The 18820-nt window shown below is 39.9% G+C and overlaps 1 protein-coding gene across 2 annotated transcripts in view; it reads right to left on the reverse strand.

The window, feature by feature from the left end:
• The window catches only part of LOC139757861 (RNA polymerase-associated protein RTF1 homolog), a 325058-nt gene that overhangs the window by 74495 nt on the left and 231743 nt on the right, over positions 1–18820 (reverse strand). For both annotated transcript variants that reach the window (XM_071678765.1, XM_071678766.1), the window contains 2 exons: positions 7610–7799; positions 2315–2397 (listed from right to left, as the gene is read on the reverse strand). In XM_071678765.1, the coding sequence (XP_071534866.1) occupies positions 2315–2397; positions 7610–7799 (273 nt within the window). The remainder of the gene's footprint in view (positions 1–2314; positions 2398–7609; positions 7800–18820) is intronic.

The following is an 18820-nucleotide window of genomic DNA, read 5'->3' on the forward strand; positions in this document are numbered from 1 at the left end:
CTTCACCGATGTTCCCATTTGTTCTCTTGTCTTATGCACTTTATTTACCTCCTTCCAAAACATCTTTTTATTCTCCCTAAAGTTTAGTGATACTTTCTCACCCCAACTCTCATTTGCCCTCTTTTTCACCTCTTGCACCTTTCTCTTGACCTCCTGCTGCTTTCTTTTACACATCTCCCAGTAATCTCCAATACGTCCCTGCAAAAATCATCCAAACTCCTCTCTCTTCTCTTTCATGAACAATCTTACTTCTTCATCCCACCACTCACTACCCTTTCTAATCTGCCCATTTCCCATCTTTCTCATGCCACATGCATCTTTTGCGCAAGCCATCATTGCTTCCCTAAATACATCCCATTCCTCCCCCACTCCCCTTACCTCACTTGCTCTCACCTCTTGCCATTCTGCACTCAATCTCTCCTGGTACTTCCTCACACAAGTCTCCTTTCCAAGCTCACTTACTCTCACCACTCTCTTCTCCCCAACATTCTCTCTTCTTTTCTAAAAACCTCTACAAATCTTCACCTTCTCCACAAGATAGTGATCAGGCATCCCTCCAGCTGCCTCTCTCAGCATATTAACATCCAAAAGTCTTTCTTTCACACACCTATCAATTAACAAGTAATCCAATAACACCCTCTGGCCATCTCTCCTACTCACATATGTATACTTATGTATATCTCTCATTTTAGACCAGGTATTCCCATATGCCTACATATACATACACAGACACATACATACATACACATGTGCATATCCATACTTGCTAGCCTTCAGACAAAAAAGGCCACATTCTTTCACACTCAGTCTTTAACTGTCATGTGTAATGCACCAAAACCAAAACTCCCTTTCCACATCCAGGCCCTACAGACTTTTCCATGGTTTACCCCAGACATTTCACATGCCTTGGTGCAGTCCACTGACAGCATGTTGACCCCAGTATATCAACATTTTCCAATTCACTCTATTCCTTGTATGCCTCTCACCTTCCTGTCTGTTCAGGCCCCTATCACTCAAAATCTTTTTTACTCCATCCTTCCACCTCCAATTTGGTCTCTCACTTCTAGTTCCCTTCACCTCTGACACACACATCCTACTTGTAAACCATTGCTCACTTATTCTCTCCATATGTCCAAACCATTTCAGCATGCCCTCTACTGCCCTCTCAACCACACTTTTTATTGCCACACATCTCTCTTACCCTTTCAATACTTAGTCAAACCACCTCACACCACATATTGTCTTCAAACATTTCATTTCCAACACATCCACCCTCCTCCGTACAACTCTATCTATAGCCCATGCATTACAACCATGTAATATTGTTGGAACTACTATTCCTTCAAAAATATCCATTTTTGCTCTACAAGATAACGTTCTCTCTTTTCATACATTCTCCACTGTTCCCAGAATGTTCACCACCTCTCCCAACCTATGAATCACTTCTCCTTCCATGGTTCTATTCTCTGCAAAGTCCACTCCCAGATATATAAAATAATTCACTTTCTCTATTTTTCTCGACTCAAACTTACATCACAATTAACTTGTCCCTCAACCCTGCTAAACCCTAAACCTTGCTCTTATTCACATTTACTCTCAACTTTCTCCTTCACACACTCTTCCTAACTCAGTCACTAACTTCAGCAGTTTCTCACTAGAATCAACTACCAGTGCTGTATCATCGATGAACAACAACTGACTCACTTCAAGGCCCTCTCATCCCTGACAGACTACATATTCACCCCTCTCTCCAAAACTCATGCATTTACCTCCCTCACCACCCCACCCATAAACAAATTAAACAACCATGGTGACACCACACACCTTTGCCACAGACTGACCCTCACTGGGAACCAATCACTCTCCTCTCTTCCTACTCATACACATGCCTTACACCATTGATAAATACTTCTCACTGCTTCTAACAGCTTACTCCTACACCATATAATCTTAATACCTTCCACAAAGAAACTCTATCAACCCCATTCAACGAGTCTTTGGTAAATGATTCATATGTATAACAATGGGACTAGGCTTCATTCATATAAAGATGGATGAAGAATTGAATATCTGTTGATTCTCTATGTACCACCCTCATCTATAAGTGGAACATACCATTCATAATAATGTGACATACTCATAAACCTATACCTTCACTCACATTTGCTTTTGTTCTTTATTAAATCTGATTTTAGCAAATGGAGCATTTGTCAAATGAAAACTGAGACCTTATATATTTACATTCAGTCCCACATCATGTCCCTACTTAAACACATTCTTTCCAGCTAAGTTGAACATGATGAAGGTAACTCACTTTAGACGTAGTCCTTTGTTGGTTCTAGTATTACCCAACTGGTAGATTTTTGCAGTCTCACATACTTCCGTTATTTCTGCAACCTGTAAATATTCACTGTTATACATTATGTGCAAAAAATACATCTAAAAGATAAGTAAAGCTTAACATTATTATAATTATTATTATTATACATAATCGCTGCTTCCCACATCAGCGAGGCAGCGCCAGTAAACAGATGAAGAATGGCCTATCCATTCATATACACACATACATATATATACATATATGTCCATAAATGCATATGGTATGGGTAAAACTGGAAGTGGATGGAGAGATGGGTGATTATTGGTGCCTATGCACATGGGCATGAAAAGAAAGATCAAGAGAAGCAAGTGTTTTGGGAGCAGCTGAGTGAGTGTTTTAGCAGTTTTGATACACAAGACCGGGTTATAGTGATGGGTTATTTGAATGCAAAGGTGAGTAATGTGGCAGTTGAGGGAATAATTGGGGTACATGGGGTGTTCAGTGTTGTAAATGGAAATGGTGAAGAGCTTGAAGATTTGTGTGCGGAAAAAGGACTGGTGATTGGGAATACCTGGTTTAAAAAGAGAGATATACATATGTGTACGTATGTAAGTAGCAGAGATGGCCAGATAGCATTATTGGATTACATGTTAATTGAAAGGGGCGTGAAAGAGAGACTTTTGGATGTTAATGTGCTGAGAAGTGCAACTGGTGGGAAGTCTAATTATTATCTTGTGGAGGCGAAGGTGAAGATTTGTAGAGGTTTTCAGAAAAGAAGAGAGAATGTTGGGGTGAAAAAAGTGGTGAGAGTAAAAGAGCTTAAGAAGGAGACTTGTGTGAGGCAGTACCAGGAGAGACCGAGTGCAGAATGGAAAAAGGTGAGAACAAAGGAGGTAAGGGGAGTGGGGGAGGAATGGGATGTATTTAGGGAAGCAGTGATGGCTTGCGCAAAAAATGCTTGTGGCATGTGAAGCATGGGAGGTGGGTTGATTAGAAAGGGTAGTGAGTGGTAGGATGAAGAAGTAAGATTATTAGTGAAAGAGAAGAGAGAGGCATTTGGACAATTTTTGCAGGGAAAAAACGCAAATGAGTGGGAGATGTATAAAAGAAAGAGGCAGGAGGTTAAGAGAAAGGTGCAAGTGGTGAAAAAGAGGGCAAATGAGAGTTGGGGTGAGAGAGTATCATTAAATTTTAGGGAGAATAAAAAGATGTTTTGGAAGGAGGTAAATAAAGTGTGTAACACAAGGGACCAAATGGGAACTTCAGCGAAGGGGGCTAATGGGGAGGTGATAACAAGTAGTGGTGATATGAGAAGATGGAGTGAGTATTTTGAAGGTTTGTTGAATGTGTTTGATGATAGAGTGGCAGATATAGGGTGTTTTGGTCGAGGAGGTGTGCAAAGTGAGAGTTAGGGAAAATGATTTGGTAAACAGAAAGGAGGTTGTTAAAGCTTTGCAGAAGATGAAAGCCGGCAAGGCAGCAGGTTTGGATGGTATTGCAGTGGAATTTGTTAAAAAAGGGGGTGACTGTATTGTTGACTGGTTGGTAAGGTTATTTAATGTATGTATGACTCATGGTGAGGTGCCTGAGAATTGGTGGAATGCTTGCATAGTGCCACTGTACAAATGCAAAGGGGATAAAAGTGAGTGCTCAAATTACAGAGGTATAAGTTTGTTGAGTATTCCTGGTAAATTATATGGGAGGGTATTGATTGAGAGGGTGAAGGCATGTAAAGAGCATCAGATTGGGGAAGAGCAGTGTAGTTTCAGAAAGGTAGAGGATGTGTGGATCAGGTGTTTGCTTTGAAGAATGTATGTGAGAAATTCTTAGAAAAGCAAATGGATTTGTATGTAGCATTTATGGATCTGAAGAAGGCATATGACAGAGTTGATAGAGATGCTCTGTGGAAGGTATCAAGAATATATGGGGTGGGAGGCAAGTTGTTAGAAGCAGTGAAAAGTTTTTATCGAGGATGTAAGGCATGTGTACGTGTAGGAAGAGAGGAAAGTGATTGGTTCTCAATGAATGTTGTTTTGCGGCAGGGGCGCATGATGTCTCCACGGTTGTTTAATTTGTTTATGGATGGAGTTGTTAGGAAGGTAAATGCAAGAGTTTTGGAAAGAGGGGCAAGTATGCAGTCTGTTGTGGATGAGAGCTTGGGAAGTGAGTCAGTTGTTGTTCGCTGATGATACAGCACTGGTGGCTGATTCAGGTGAGAACTGCAGAAGCAGCTGACTGAGTTTGGTAAAGTGTGTGAAAAAAGAAAGCTGAGAGTAAATGTAAATAAGAGCAAGGTTATTAGGTACAGTAGGGTTGAGGGACAAGTCAACTGGGAGGTAAGTTTGAATGGAGAAAAACTGGAGGAAGTAAAGTGTTTTAGATATCTGGGAGTGGATTTGGCAGCAGATGGAACCATGGAAGTGGAAGTGAATCATAGGGTGGGGGAGGGGGCGAAAGTTCTGGGAGCGTTGAAGAATGTGTGGAAGTCGAGAACGTTATCTTGGAAAGCAAAAATGGGTATGTTTGAAGGAATAGTGGTTCCAACAATGATATATGGTTGCGAGGCATGGGCTATAGATAGAGTGTGCAGAGGAGGGTGGACGAGCTGGAAATGAGATGTTTAAGGACAATATGAGGTGTGAGGTGGTTTGATCAAGTAAGTAATGAAAGGGTAAGAGAGATGTGTGGTAATAAAAAGAGTGTGGATGAAAGAGCAGAAGAGGGTGTTTTGAAATGGTTTGGTCACATGGAGAGAATGAGTAAGGAAAGATTGACCAAGAGGATATATGTATCAGAGGTGGAGGGAACGAGGAGAAGTGGGAGACCAAATTGGAGGTGGAAAGATGGAGTGAAAAAGATTTTCAGTGATCGGGGCCTGAGCATGCAGGAGGGTGAAAGGCGTGCAAGGAATAGAGGGAATTGGAACGATGTGGTATACCGGGGTCGGCGTGCTGTTAATGGATTGAACCAGGGCATGTGAAGCGTCTGGGGTAAACCATGAAAAGTTCTGTGGGGCCTGGATGTGGAAAGGAAGCTGTGGTTTCAGTGCATTATTACATGACAGCTAGAGGCTGAGTGTGAATGAATGGGGCCTTTGTTGTCTTTTCCTCGCGCTACCTCGCACACATGAGGGGGGAGGGGGTTGTTATTCCATGTGTGGCAAGGTGGCGATCGGAATAAATAAAGGGAGACAGTATGAATTATGTACATGTGTATATATGTATATGTCTGTGTGTGTATATATATGTATACATTGAGATGTACAGGTACGTATATTTGCGTGTGTGGACGTGTATGTATATACATGTGTATGTGGGTGGGTTTGGCCATTCTTTCGTTTGTTTCCTTGCGCTACCTTGCTAACGCAGGAGACAGCAACAAAGCAAAATAAATAAATAAATATAAATAAATAATAATAATAAAAAAAATGTTGAAATGTATAGGTATGTATATGTGCGTGTGTGGACTTTTATATATACACATGTGTATGTGGGTAGGTCGGGGCATTCTTTCGTCTGTTTATTTGCGCTACTTCGCTAATGCGGGAGATGGCAACAAAGTTTATGAGAAAAAATAGAATACATGTACACAGAGATATACATATATATAGATGTACATATTCATACTTGCTTGCCTTCATCCATTCCTGCCACTACCCCGTCCCACAGGAAACACCATCACTACCCCCTGCTTCAGCCAAGTAGCGCCAGGAAAACAGACAAAAAAGGCCACATTCAATCCCACTCAAGTCTCTAGCTGTCATGTGTAATGCACCAAAACCATAGCTCCCTATTCACATCCAGGCCCCATAGACCTTTCCATGGTTTACCCCAGACGTTTAGCATGTCCACTGACAGCACATCGACCCCAATATACCACATCGTTCCAATTCATTATATTCCTTGCATGCCTCTCACCCTCCTGTATGTTCAGGCCCCAATCACTCAAAATCTTTTTTGCTCCATCCTTCCATCTCCAATTTGGTCTCCCACTTCCCCTTGTTCCCTCCACTTTTGACATATATATATCCTCTTTGTCAATCTTTCCTCACTCATTCTCTCCATACGGCCAAACCATTTCAACACACCTTCTTCTGCTCTCTAAACCATACTTTTTATTTCCATGCATCTCTCTTACCCTTTTACTACTTACTCAATCAAACCACCTTTCACCACATATTGTCCTCCAACATTTCATTTCCAACACATCCACCCTCCTTTGTACAACCCTGTCTATAGTTCATGCCTTGCAACCATATAATATCGTTGGAACTACTATTCCTTCAAACATACCCATTTTTGCTCTCTGAGATAACGTTCTCTCCTTCCACACATTCTTTATTGCTTCCAAAACCTTTGCCTTCTCTCGCACCCTGTGACTCACTTCTGCTTCCATGGTTCCATTCAATGCTAAGTCCACTCCCAGATATCTAAAACACTTCACTTCCTCCAATTTTTCTCTATTCAAACTTACATCCCAATTGATTTGTCCCTCAACCCTACTGAATCTAATATCCTTGCTCTTATTCACATTTACTCTCAACTGGAATAATACTTGGGAATATACCAAAATGATATTGACAAAAATGTATTATACAAGAGTTCAGCTAAAAAGTTAAAAAAGATTACTTAATGCAATAAGAGAAATGCAATACATATATGAACCAACTATAGAAATATCTATGGTTACAGCCAATCCTTCGTAAGCCTTTAACTGATAACTATGTAAGTTGCATTGCAGTGGGTAAAAACAGTATTACTCATCAAGGATGACATGTGCCAAGTGCTATGCACAAACCCTGCCATTCTGGCAAACTGCTGTTGGAGATACTCATAGGTAGGAAGGAAGGTATTTCCTCATGCTCCCTTCACTTACATATAGATCCTCATAGGCAGTCTCTCTTTGTTCATCTTCTCCATATGTTGGAACCATTTCTGCATACCTCAGACAGTTCCTCACAATCAAACTGTGTTAAAAAACATGCCTCTCTCACAGTCACTCCTTACAAGATCATCTTACTGCATCCCAAATATCATCATTTAGTATTACATTTCCAACACAGCCACCTTCTTCATTTTTTTGCATTCAAGGCCCAGGGTTACATCCATACAACACTATCAGGACTACTATACCTTCAAACATACCCATCTTTACCACAACAAACAGTGACCCTTCCTTCCACAAACATCTAATTGGTGCAAAAACTTCTGTAGATGCTATCAACACAAACTATTTATAAGATGGATCTGAACAGAGAGACAAAGCTTTTGAAAAATGACTTACACTTACCCTATAAACTGGTCTTCCTTGGAAATTCCCAATCCCTATTCTGACAAAACAACCAATAATTGCCTTGCAGAAGACAGGTAGATGAACAAAACGTTCCATCTTGTGACGGGAAACGCGCACTTTTTCAAGATCTTCCTTGCAGGTTACAAATTTAGGCTTCTCCTCACGAGAACGATAACTATCTTTTGATCTGAAAAGTGAAAAATGAATATCATTGAAATATGCTTACCAATAAATTCAATTTTTGGCAAAAGGCCGATTTTCAGCACAATAATGTATTTGGAAAATTAGCATGACTTGCAGAACATATCTCTACCTATATCTATAAAATCTGATGCATCTTACCCAGAGAGAGAGAGAGAGAGAGAGAGAGAGAGAGAGAGAGAGAGAGAGAGAGAGAGAGAGAGAGAGAGAGAGAGAGAGAGTCAGAGAGAGAGAGAGTCAGAGACAGAGAGGGAGAGAGTCACATGAAGCTTCAGATTCCCAACCCAAACCTTCTTGGGTATGTTCCTTAATACAGTCCTTTCCCTTTCTTTCCCATGATGTTTTCCGTCTCCCCCTCACTCTATTTCCTTTTACCTTAGACCTGAATACTTTCTGCACCAACCTACTGTCATGTATCCTCTCTGTACATGAAAAAAACACTTAAGGTATTTCACTTACCCTACTATGTGATACTGCAACTTACATCTTTCCTTCTCTTATAACATTCCATATCTCCTATACAGTTATTACTTCATCCCATCTGCTAATACTGCAAGCTTCCCCCAAATAGCTAAGCTCATTAACCTGAAATGTTTGCTCTGTTTCACTTCATGTTTGACACCAAATTGTATGGGGAAGTAGAAATATAGTTTCATTCCTTTTCTTTCATTTAGCGTCACAGTTTTGCCTCTAATAACTCTAATAAGGATCCAACCACCTTCTTTCCTAAGAAAACTCTGTCCTTAATTTCTCCCTCCATTTCCACGTTGCCATGTTTCTTTGGTTTTGAAACCCAAAACTGAAATTCTCAAATCTCTTTCAACACTTAACCAACCATTGCAGCAAACCATTCTTACCCATTCTGTATATTACTGCAAGGTCTACCATTTCATTCTCCTCTTCAGTTTTGCTCCCTCTCTTACTATGCTTACTTTCAAATCTTTCACTGCCCCATTCATTTAAATATAATGTGAAAATTCACAGCAAAATCTCACAAACCTACCTATCTCATACGTTTCACATAACCTATCAACAATATTCACATTTTACAATTTTTGTAGGTTTATTCTACTGCATTTGGATGCTCTCCTCCTACACCATATATTTTCATTTACTCCCACAATGCATTTACAGTCCAATATATAAAATCCTTTTTCTATGTTTGTGATTGCTGCATGCAAATGTATTTTTCTGTTACCATCTTCAGAGCAATCTGATCTACAAACCCTATATCCTTCCTAAAATTCCCCTGCTCTCAACTTATCCTTCACTGTTATCTTTTTCACCCTTTCAGTAACAATGCTCCCATATACATTCCTTCATGAACTTGAGTAAACCCTCTAATTTTCACACATCCTTACCATTTTTTTTATTGTACAACAGTTCTGTCACTGCTCCTGTTTAGTTATCTGGTACCCCTGCTTTCTCACGATCATTCATTTTTGTGCATCCTTTCTGCCATCACATCATCTCTATTCTCCAACACTACTGTTGTGATTCCATGCAACTGTGGGGCTTTTTCCCTTATCAAATTCATGTTGCTTTTATCTCATCCCTGGACATTGTTTCCTTAACTCAATATAGCACTCTCACTTCCACCCTTTGATGTTATCAGCTAACTGAGTATAACTTTTCACCTTGTTTTCTTTGTCACTTCATATATAGTTTCATATTTCACACAAACTTTTCACCCAATTTCTCCCTTCATTACCACTGTGCCATGTTTCTTTAGTTTTGAAACCCAATACTGAAATTCCCAAATCTCTTTCAACACTTCATCAACCATTGCAGCAAACCATGCTTACCCATTCTGTATATTCAATCCTTTTTTCTTTCCTTTCTTTATCATCACCTGATTTTCCATCTAAGACCAAAGGTTACCAAGCGTCAAATATTCTAAGAAAGATGAGTATCAGTTGTAGAGCAAAAATCACACACAACACATGCTTCTTACAAAATGAAACAACTGAAAAGAAAAATCAAAATGTGGATTTGTAAAACATCCCATATGATATTATTCTTTTTTCTATTATTCTTAGTCGCTGTCTCCCATGTTAGTGAGGTAGCACAAGGAAACAGATGAAAGAATAGCCCAACCCACCCACATACACATGCATATACATAAAACTACATATATATTTCTAAAAATTTTCACCAAATTATAAATTCTGGGATGGTAAAATTGGATATGTTTGAAGGAATATTAGTTTAAGTAATATCATATGGATGCGAGGCATGGGCAACACATAAGGATGTATGAAGGAGCATGGATGTGCTGGAAATGAAATGTGATAAAAGGTGGTTTGATTATGGAATGAAAGGGTAAAAGAGAGAGGTATGATAATAAAAAGAATGTGATTGATAGAGCTGAAGAGGGAGTGGTGAGATGGTTAGGACACATGGAAAGAATGAGTGAAGAAAGGCTGACAAAGTGGATATATGTGTCAGAAGTGGAGGGAACAAGGAGAATAGGGAGATTAAATTGGAGATGGAAGAATGGAGTGAAAAATATTTTGAGCGATCGGGGCCTGAACATGCAGGAGGGTAAAAGGCTTGCACAGGACAGCGTAAATTGGAACAATGTAGTACTCTGGGGTCAACATGCTGTCGATGGACTGAACCAGGGTATGTGAAGCATCTGGGGTAAACCATGGAAAGGTCTGTGGGCCCAGATGTGGAAAGGGAGCTGTGCTTTTTTGGTGCATTACACATGACAGCTAGAGAATGGATGTGAGTAGATGTGGCCATTCTTTGTCTGTTTCCTGGCACTAGCTCACTAACATGGAAAATGGCAATCAAGTATGAAAAAAAAATTACTTGCATGAATGGACAGACTCCTAGATGCATATGTTTTCAGATGATGTAAGGGTCATGAAGGAAGCAAAAAATGTAGAGGACTGGATCAACTTAAAAGACCTAACATTAAGAAAAAAAAATAAGTTGTTTTAATACATGGTTGATGAACTTCAACCATAGCAAATATACAGTAATGAGGAGGGGACAGAGTATTAGAAGGTGTCAATAAAATTATCATCTAGCAGGAATAAGCTGCACGATTGTGTGCTTGAGAAACTTGAATGTTATCATTGTCCCAAACTTGTTGCCAGAGTCCCACATATGATGAACAGTTAAGGATACAAACTGTCTGATAATAAATATTAGAACAGGTTTAAAGGATATGGATAAGGAAATATTTAGCAAGCTGTTCATAGACAACTTTTGGCCAAAGTAGAATATGTTTCTCAAGTTTGGTCACTGCATCAAAATACGCCCAAAGAGCTAAAACACAAGGTCCAAAAAATGACAACAATGATGGTACTAGAATTAAGAGAGTTTAGTTATAGAGAAAAGGCAAGAGGCCAAACATGTAAGAAATCAGAATGAGGGGTGACCTGAACTAAACTTTCAAATTTTTAAGAGAGATTAATAAAAAAGACAGTGAAAAGTTCTTTGAAAGATGGAGGGATAAAGCAATCAGAGGACATTAGATGAAATCAATTACGAAACTTGCTAAAAAAGATGTAAAGAATTATTTCTACAGTATAAGATTGGTGCAGGAGTGGAATAGAATAACTGAGGACATAGTCAACACACACAGTATACATAAATCTAAAAACCTGTGTGAAAGCAGAAAATGTTCAAGAAATGGGAGCACCATGAGTGCTCCCTCCCAGCAGAGAACAAGCACATAATCAAAAAATATACACAGCAGCAGACCAGATACAAGAGAAGAGATCCAGGTAGTGTAGCACTTTTTCAAGATAATGGGGGTCAGGAGCTCATGGAGCAACTGTGAACAAGCTAGGGGTGAAGAAAAAGTGAAGGGACCCCAAGTGACATACGCTTTGGATATTAAGTTTGACAGTGCCAAATTTTGGGGTTTAATAAGATTTGGGACTAAACACTTCCCGGGTTGAAATCAAATGCCTGTGGCAATGCCAACTTAAGTGAATGAATTTACCTTATTAAAGTTCTTGTGAAGAACATCTAAATATTAGAAGAGTAAGTAGCTAACATTGGAGGGGTGAACAATTGTAGGTAAAATTTTCTGTTTAAAAGAGCAGCTCAGTGAAGATTTAAATTTTTCTCATACTTGATACATTTTGTGCCAGTAAGCTTCATTACCATAGCTAGTATTACTCTGAGGACCATTTTAAGATTTCAGCACAGCACCTACTGGACTCAAAGGAGGTCATGTATCAATATCATAATCGGAAGTAATGGAAAAGAAACAAACACAGAAAAATTGTTTGATGATTTTTTCACACAAGATTGCCGTTTCCTGCATTAGCAAGGTAGCAAAAGGAAACAAGCAAAGACACATATGCTTACATGAATCTACATATAAATATTTTTCCTTTTTTATTTTACTCTGTCGCTGTCTCCCGCATTAGCGAGGTAGCGCAAGGAAACAGACGAAAGAATGGCCCAACCCACACACATACAAATGTATATACATACACATCCACACACGCATATATACATACCTATACATCTCAACGTATACATACATATACACACACAGACATATACATATATACACATGTACATAATTCATACTGTCTGCCTTTATTCATTCCCATCACCACCCTGCCACACATGAAATAACAACCCCCTCCCCCCGCATGTGCGCGAGGTAGCGCTAGGAAAAGACAACAAAGGCCACTTCATTCACACTCAGTCTCCAGCTGTCATGTATAATGCACCGAAAACACAGCTCCTTTTCCACATCCAGGCCCCACACAACTTTCCATGGTTTACCCCAGATGCTTCACATGCCCTGGTTCAATCCATTGACAGCACATCGACCCTGGTATACCACATCATTCCAATTCACTCTATTCCTTGCACGCCTTTCACCCTCCTGCATGTTCAGGCGCCGATCACTCAAAGTCTTTTTCACTCCATCTTTCCACCTCCAATTTGGTCTCCCACTTTGCCTCGTTCCCTCCATCTCTGACACATATATCCTCATGGTCAATCTTTCCTCACTCATTCTCTCCATGTGACCAAACCATTTCAAAACACCCTCTTCTGCACTCTCAACCACACCCTTTTTAGTACCAGACATCTTTCTTACCCTATTACTACTTACTCAATCAAACCACCTCACACCACATACTGTCCTCAAACGTCTCATTTCCAGCACATCCACCCTCCTCCGCACAACTCTATCTATAGCCCATGCCTCGCAACCATACAACATTGTTGGAACCACTATTCCTTCAAACATACCCATTTTTGCTTTACGAGATAATGTTCTTGACTTCCACACATTCTTCAACGCTCCCAGAACTTTCACCCCCTCCCCTACCGTATGATTCACTTCCGCTTCCATGGTTCCATCCGCTGCCAAATCCACTCCCAGATATCTAAAACACTTCACTTCCTCCAGTTTTTCTCCATTCAAACTTACCTCCCAATTGACTTGTCCCTCAACCCTACTGTACCTAATAACCTTGCTCTTATTCACATTTACTCTCAGCTTTCTTCTTTCACACACTTTACCGAACTCAGGCACCAGCTTCTGCAGTTTCTCACACGAATCAGCCACCAGCGCTGTATCATCAGTGAACAACAACTGACTCTTCCCAAGCTCTCTCATCCACAACAGACTGCATACTTGCCCCTCTTTCGAAAACTCTTGCATTCACCTCCCTAACAACCCCATCTATAAACAAACTAAACAACCATGGAGACATCACACACCCCTGCTGCAAACCAACATTCACTGAGAACCAATCACTTTCCTCTCTTCTTACATGTACACATGCCTTACATCCTCGATAAGAACTTTTCACTGCTTCTAACAACTTGCCTCCCACACCATATATTCTTAATACCTTCCACAGAGCATCTCTATCAACTCATATGCCTTCTCCAGATCCATAAATGCTACATACAAATCCATTTGCTTTTCTAAGTATTTCTCACATACATTCTTCAAAGCAAACACCTGATCCACACATCCTCTAACTTCTGAAACCACACTGCTCTTCCCCAATCTGATGCTCTGTACATGCCTTCACCCTCTCAATCAATACTTTCCCATATAATTTCCCAGGAATACTCAAAAAACTTATACCTCTGTTATTTGAGCACTCACTTTTATCCCCTTTGCCTTTGTACAATGGCACTATGCAAGCATTCCGCCAATCCTCATACGTACATATATACATATATACATATATATACATACAAACACGTACATATTTATAGTTGCTCGCCGTCATCCATTCCTGATGCCACCCAGCCCCACAGGAAGCAGCATAAGCATAAACACTTGAAAAGTGAAAAGTACATATACCTTCTTTTCTTCTCCCCATGCCTGATTGCCCAACGTGACAGCAAGGTAACACCAGGAAACAGACATCCATACTCAAGTTGTCATGTAATGCACTGCAACCATAGCTCTCTCTCCACATCCAGGAACCACAGACTTTCCATGGTTTATCCAGGACATTTCACATGCCCTGGTTCAGTCTTTTGACAGCACTTCCACATCAGTATACCAAATAATTCCAATTCACTCTATTCCATGCATGACTTTCACCCTCCTGTATGTTCTGGCCCTAATCACTCAAATTATCCTCTCATCTCAAGACCACCCACAAAGCATCTCTATAAACATTATCATATGCCTTCTCCAGATTCATAAATGCCACATACAAATCCATCTATTTTCTAAGTATTTCTGACACACATTCTTTAAAACAAATACCTGATCCACACATTCTCCACCATTTCTGAAACCACATTGTTCCTCCCCAATCTGATGATCATTACATGCTTTCTTCCACTCAATCAATACCTTCCCATGTATACTCAACAGATTTATACCTGTGTAGTTTGAAAACTTACCTTTATTCCCTTTGCCTTTATACATGCATTACGCCAATCCTCAGGAACTTTACTATGGTCCATACTTACAATGAATATCCTTGCTAACCAGTCAACAATCCAGTCATCATCTTTCCTCATAAATTCAAGAACAATACCATCCACTCCTGTTGCCTTGCCACATTTCATTTTGTGCAAGGCATTCTCCACCTCCTCTCTCCATCAAACAATTCTCCCTCACCCTCTCACTTCGCATACCATATCAACCAAAACACCCTACATCTGCCACTCTATCATCAAACACATTCAACAGTCCTTCAAAATACTCACTCCATCTCACTTCATCACTCCCAGTTATCACTTTCCCTTTTCCCCCATTCACCAATGTTCCCACTTGTTCTTGTCTTTCACATATCATTTACCTCCTTCCAAAAATCTTTGTATTCTCCCTAAAATCTAATGATACTCCCTCACCCCAACTCTCATTTCCCCTCTTTTTCAACCCCTGCACCTTCCTCTTGACCTCCTGCCACTTTCTCTTACCTATCTCCCAATCACTTGCACTCCTTCCCAGTAAGTACTGACCAAACGCCTCTTTTCTTTCACTAGCAACTTTACTTCTTCATTCCACCACCCACTACCTTTTCTCTCTGCTTACCTCTCATCTTCATCGCCACATGCATCTCTTACTGATGCCATCACTGCTTCCCTAAATACCTCCCATTCCTCACTGACTCCCCTCGCTTCATTTGCTCTCACCTTTTGCCATTCTACACTCAGTTTCTCAGTATTTCTTCACACAAGTCTCCTTTCCAAGCAAGCTCATTTACTCTCACCACTCTCTTCACCCTAACAATGTTTATTCTTTTTTGAAAAAACTCTACAAATCTTCACCCTCACCTCCACTAGATAGTGATCAGACATCCCACCAGCTGCCCCTCTCTGCACATTTACATTCAAAAGTCTCTATTCTACAACTCGATCAATTAATATGTAATCTAATAATGCCTAATGACCATCTTTCCCACTCACATAAGTATAATTGTGTATATCGCTCTTTTTAAGCCAGGTATTCCTGATCAGTCTTTTTTCAGCAAACATCACACGCTCCTCACCATGTTTTCCATTCATAACACTGAATACCCCATGTGCCCCAATTATACTCTCAAATGCCACAATACTTATATTTGCATTTAAATCACCCATCACTGATACCTGGTCTTGTACATCAAAACTGCTGACAAACTCACTCAGCTGCTCCTAAAACACTTGCCTCTCATGGTCTTTCTTCTCATGGCCAGGTGCATAAGCATCAATAATCACCCATCTCTTACCATCCACTTTCAATTCAATCCAAATCAATCTAAAACTTACTCTCTTACACTCTATCACACACTCCCATGAATCCTGCTTCAGGAGTAGTGTTACTACTTCATTTGCTCTTGTCCTCTCACCAATCCCTGACTTTCCTGGTAAGACACTTCCAAACCACTATTCCCCTCTACCCTTGAGCTTCCTTTCACTCAGAGCCAGAAAATCCTGGTTTCTTTTCTCAAACATACCACCTATCTCTCCTCTCTTCTCATCTTAGTTACATCCAAACACATTCAGACAGCCCAATTTGAGCCTTCAAGGAGGATGAGCACTCCCTGTCTGGTTCCTTCTTCTGTATCCTCTTTTAGAAACTGAAATCCAAGGAGAGGGTTTTCAGCCCCCACTCCCACCCACTTTAGTCACCTTCTACAACACATAAGGAATATGAAGGTAGACTTCTCTCTCCCCTACCTCAGGGATGAGGGGGATGATACATAATGTTACAAAAAAAAATATCACAAAGCAAGACCTGAAGTCAACTTAAGTAGGGGTGTAGATAAAGAAATTAAGAAATCAACTGAAGGATAATGGAGGGTGGCAGGAGATGGGAGAGAAACTTATGGATTTAAAGTTTACAGTAGAAGAGCCCAAGCACAAATTTGTATCTAGTGAAGATTAGAAGGTTGTACACAACCAAGGGAAAGAAGGAAGACTGATAAAAGAACAGGAAAGGTCATGAGATGGTTGAGATATCCTACAGAGTGTTGAACAGGTGAAATTGTCCATATCTTAACCTATGGAAATTATCGAAGACAGAGAGCTGGAAGCGGTAAAACTTACCAGTAGTTTCTAGGGCTGCTCAACTGACTCTGAAAATGATGACTGATGGAGTAGGACAGGAACCTTGGAACAATGCAACAGAGGAGCTCAGGGGACTGAGCAAAGCTGTAGATAGAATAGTATGCACCATCAAAGACAGAGCAGTCAGGTAAATTGATGGTCCAGTAAATGAAAACTTTAGAAAAGTTCAGATCATACAAAATCAGTGTGCATCAGCAAAAGGGGAGATCATAGAGAAAGTGTGAAACTTAGAGCCTTGCCAGTCAAAACCACAAGATTTAACCATAGTGTTGATGGCACTATGGTTTACCAGGTTTACAAATGTAAAACTTTAAAAAGGTTTGAACTGGATGATGGTCATACACCTTATAGACAGAAAAAATATGCAATCAAAAGATTAATGGAGGGAGAAGAATGGCCAAATGCAACTTCTGTGATAAAGAAAAGAGGAATTGGTGGTTATATCTATCTATCAATCTATCTATGTATATCTCTGACGAATGTTTCTTGAACTCCTTCAAGAAGGTGGCCATGGCAACGGAAATTCCATAACTGGTGAACTCCAGTCCTACTTCTCAGCCTTTACTGCCTCACCCTTAACAGACCACTGGCAGAGGGTGACTCGAGCACAGTAGAGCGCAGTAATCGCAGAGGTTACTAAAATATGAATTGAGGTATGTCCAATTATGGTTACCTCTGCTTTCAAGTCATACAGACAAAAGGTGCTTGGGTAGGCAAAGAAATTCAGAAACATGATAGAATTCTCTAGAGTATTCATCAAAGACGACAGACCAGGGAAAGAGAATGAGAGAAGCAAATTTATAGTCAGATGGCAGAAAAAAGGGAGATACCAAATAAAGCAACCACAGACATAGAGTATTCATCAAAGATGACAGACCAGGGAAAGAGAATGAGAGAAGCAAATTTATAGTCAGATGGCAGAAAAAAGGGAGATACCAAATAAAGCAACCACAGACAGACCAGGAATGTTAGATGATAGAAATGTCAGACTGAAAATAAAGCATACAAATGATGGATCAGCAATAAATGGTAAAGAGAAGGACCTTATAAGAGAAACAACGCCTTATATTCTAGGCCTTGTGAAAACAAACCTTACTAGAGAAATAAAACCTCACCTGATCAGCCCTGTACAGTACATGATAGTAAGGAGAGAAAGTTAAGGCAAGGGAGGGGGAAGAATGGACCTCTTAATGAAGACAATCAAAGTTTCAGAAAATTAGGGAAGATGGCCAACTCATAAAATACGTAATGAAAATGTTAACAGTAGGAAAGAAGTTCATAGCTGTGTTGATACCATATAATCCATCAAAGAATCTTAACAACCCAAGACAAACATACAGTGACAACAACAAAGAATCAGTCAAGATGGTGCAGACTAGCATTAACTAAGGGGACTGATAAAGTATGTAACCAGATGTAAGAAGGTAGAACAATTAAAAGACAGGAAAGGTCACAAAAGGCTTGTCTATGTGTCCTTGAAGCACCTGAACGAGAGATAAAGTCCAAAACAGAAAATACAGAATCTGCAGAAAATTGTGGGCAAGGAGGTGAAGTTTCTGGGCTGGTCAGCAAACTCAAAACATGTTAAGTGATGTAATGAAACAGGAACCTGAGAATACTGAAAATGAAAAGCCTTGGGCATAGAGCAAAGCTGTAGGTAAGATAATTTGTACTTTTAGGGACAGAACAATCAGCAACATTGTATCATGTCAGTGAACACACTAGGATCTTATCTCCACATAGTACCATGGATATCAAGAATATCATAACTGTACAAGATACACAAATTGGAAAAAGTGATCATGTATTACTTATGTATGACAATGTGGTAAATGAGGAAGTTAAAAGAGAAAAGATGAGAAAGGACTTGAACCTGAAAAATAATTATAACACAGGATGGAAACGGGATTTAGTGGCAAAGAACCAGGGCACTGTGGTGAACGATTCTGTAAAATTCAAAATGATAATGCAAGAAAATGGGTACCTCTAGCC

Source organism: Panulirus ornatus, chromosome 28 (assembly GCF_036320965.1).
Source record: "Panulirus ornatus isolate Po-2019 chromosome 28, ASM3632096v1, whole genome shotgun sequence".
Classification (NCBI taxonomy): domain Eukaryota; kingdom Metazoa; phylum Arthropoda; class Malacostraca; order Decapoda; family Palinuridae; genus Panulirus; species Panulirus ornatus.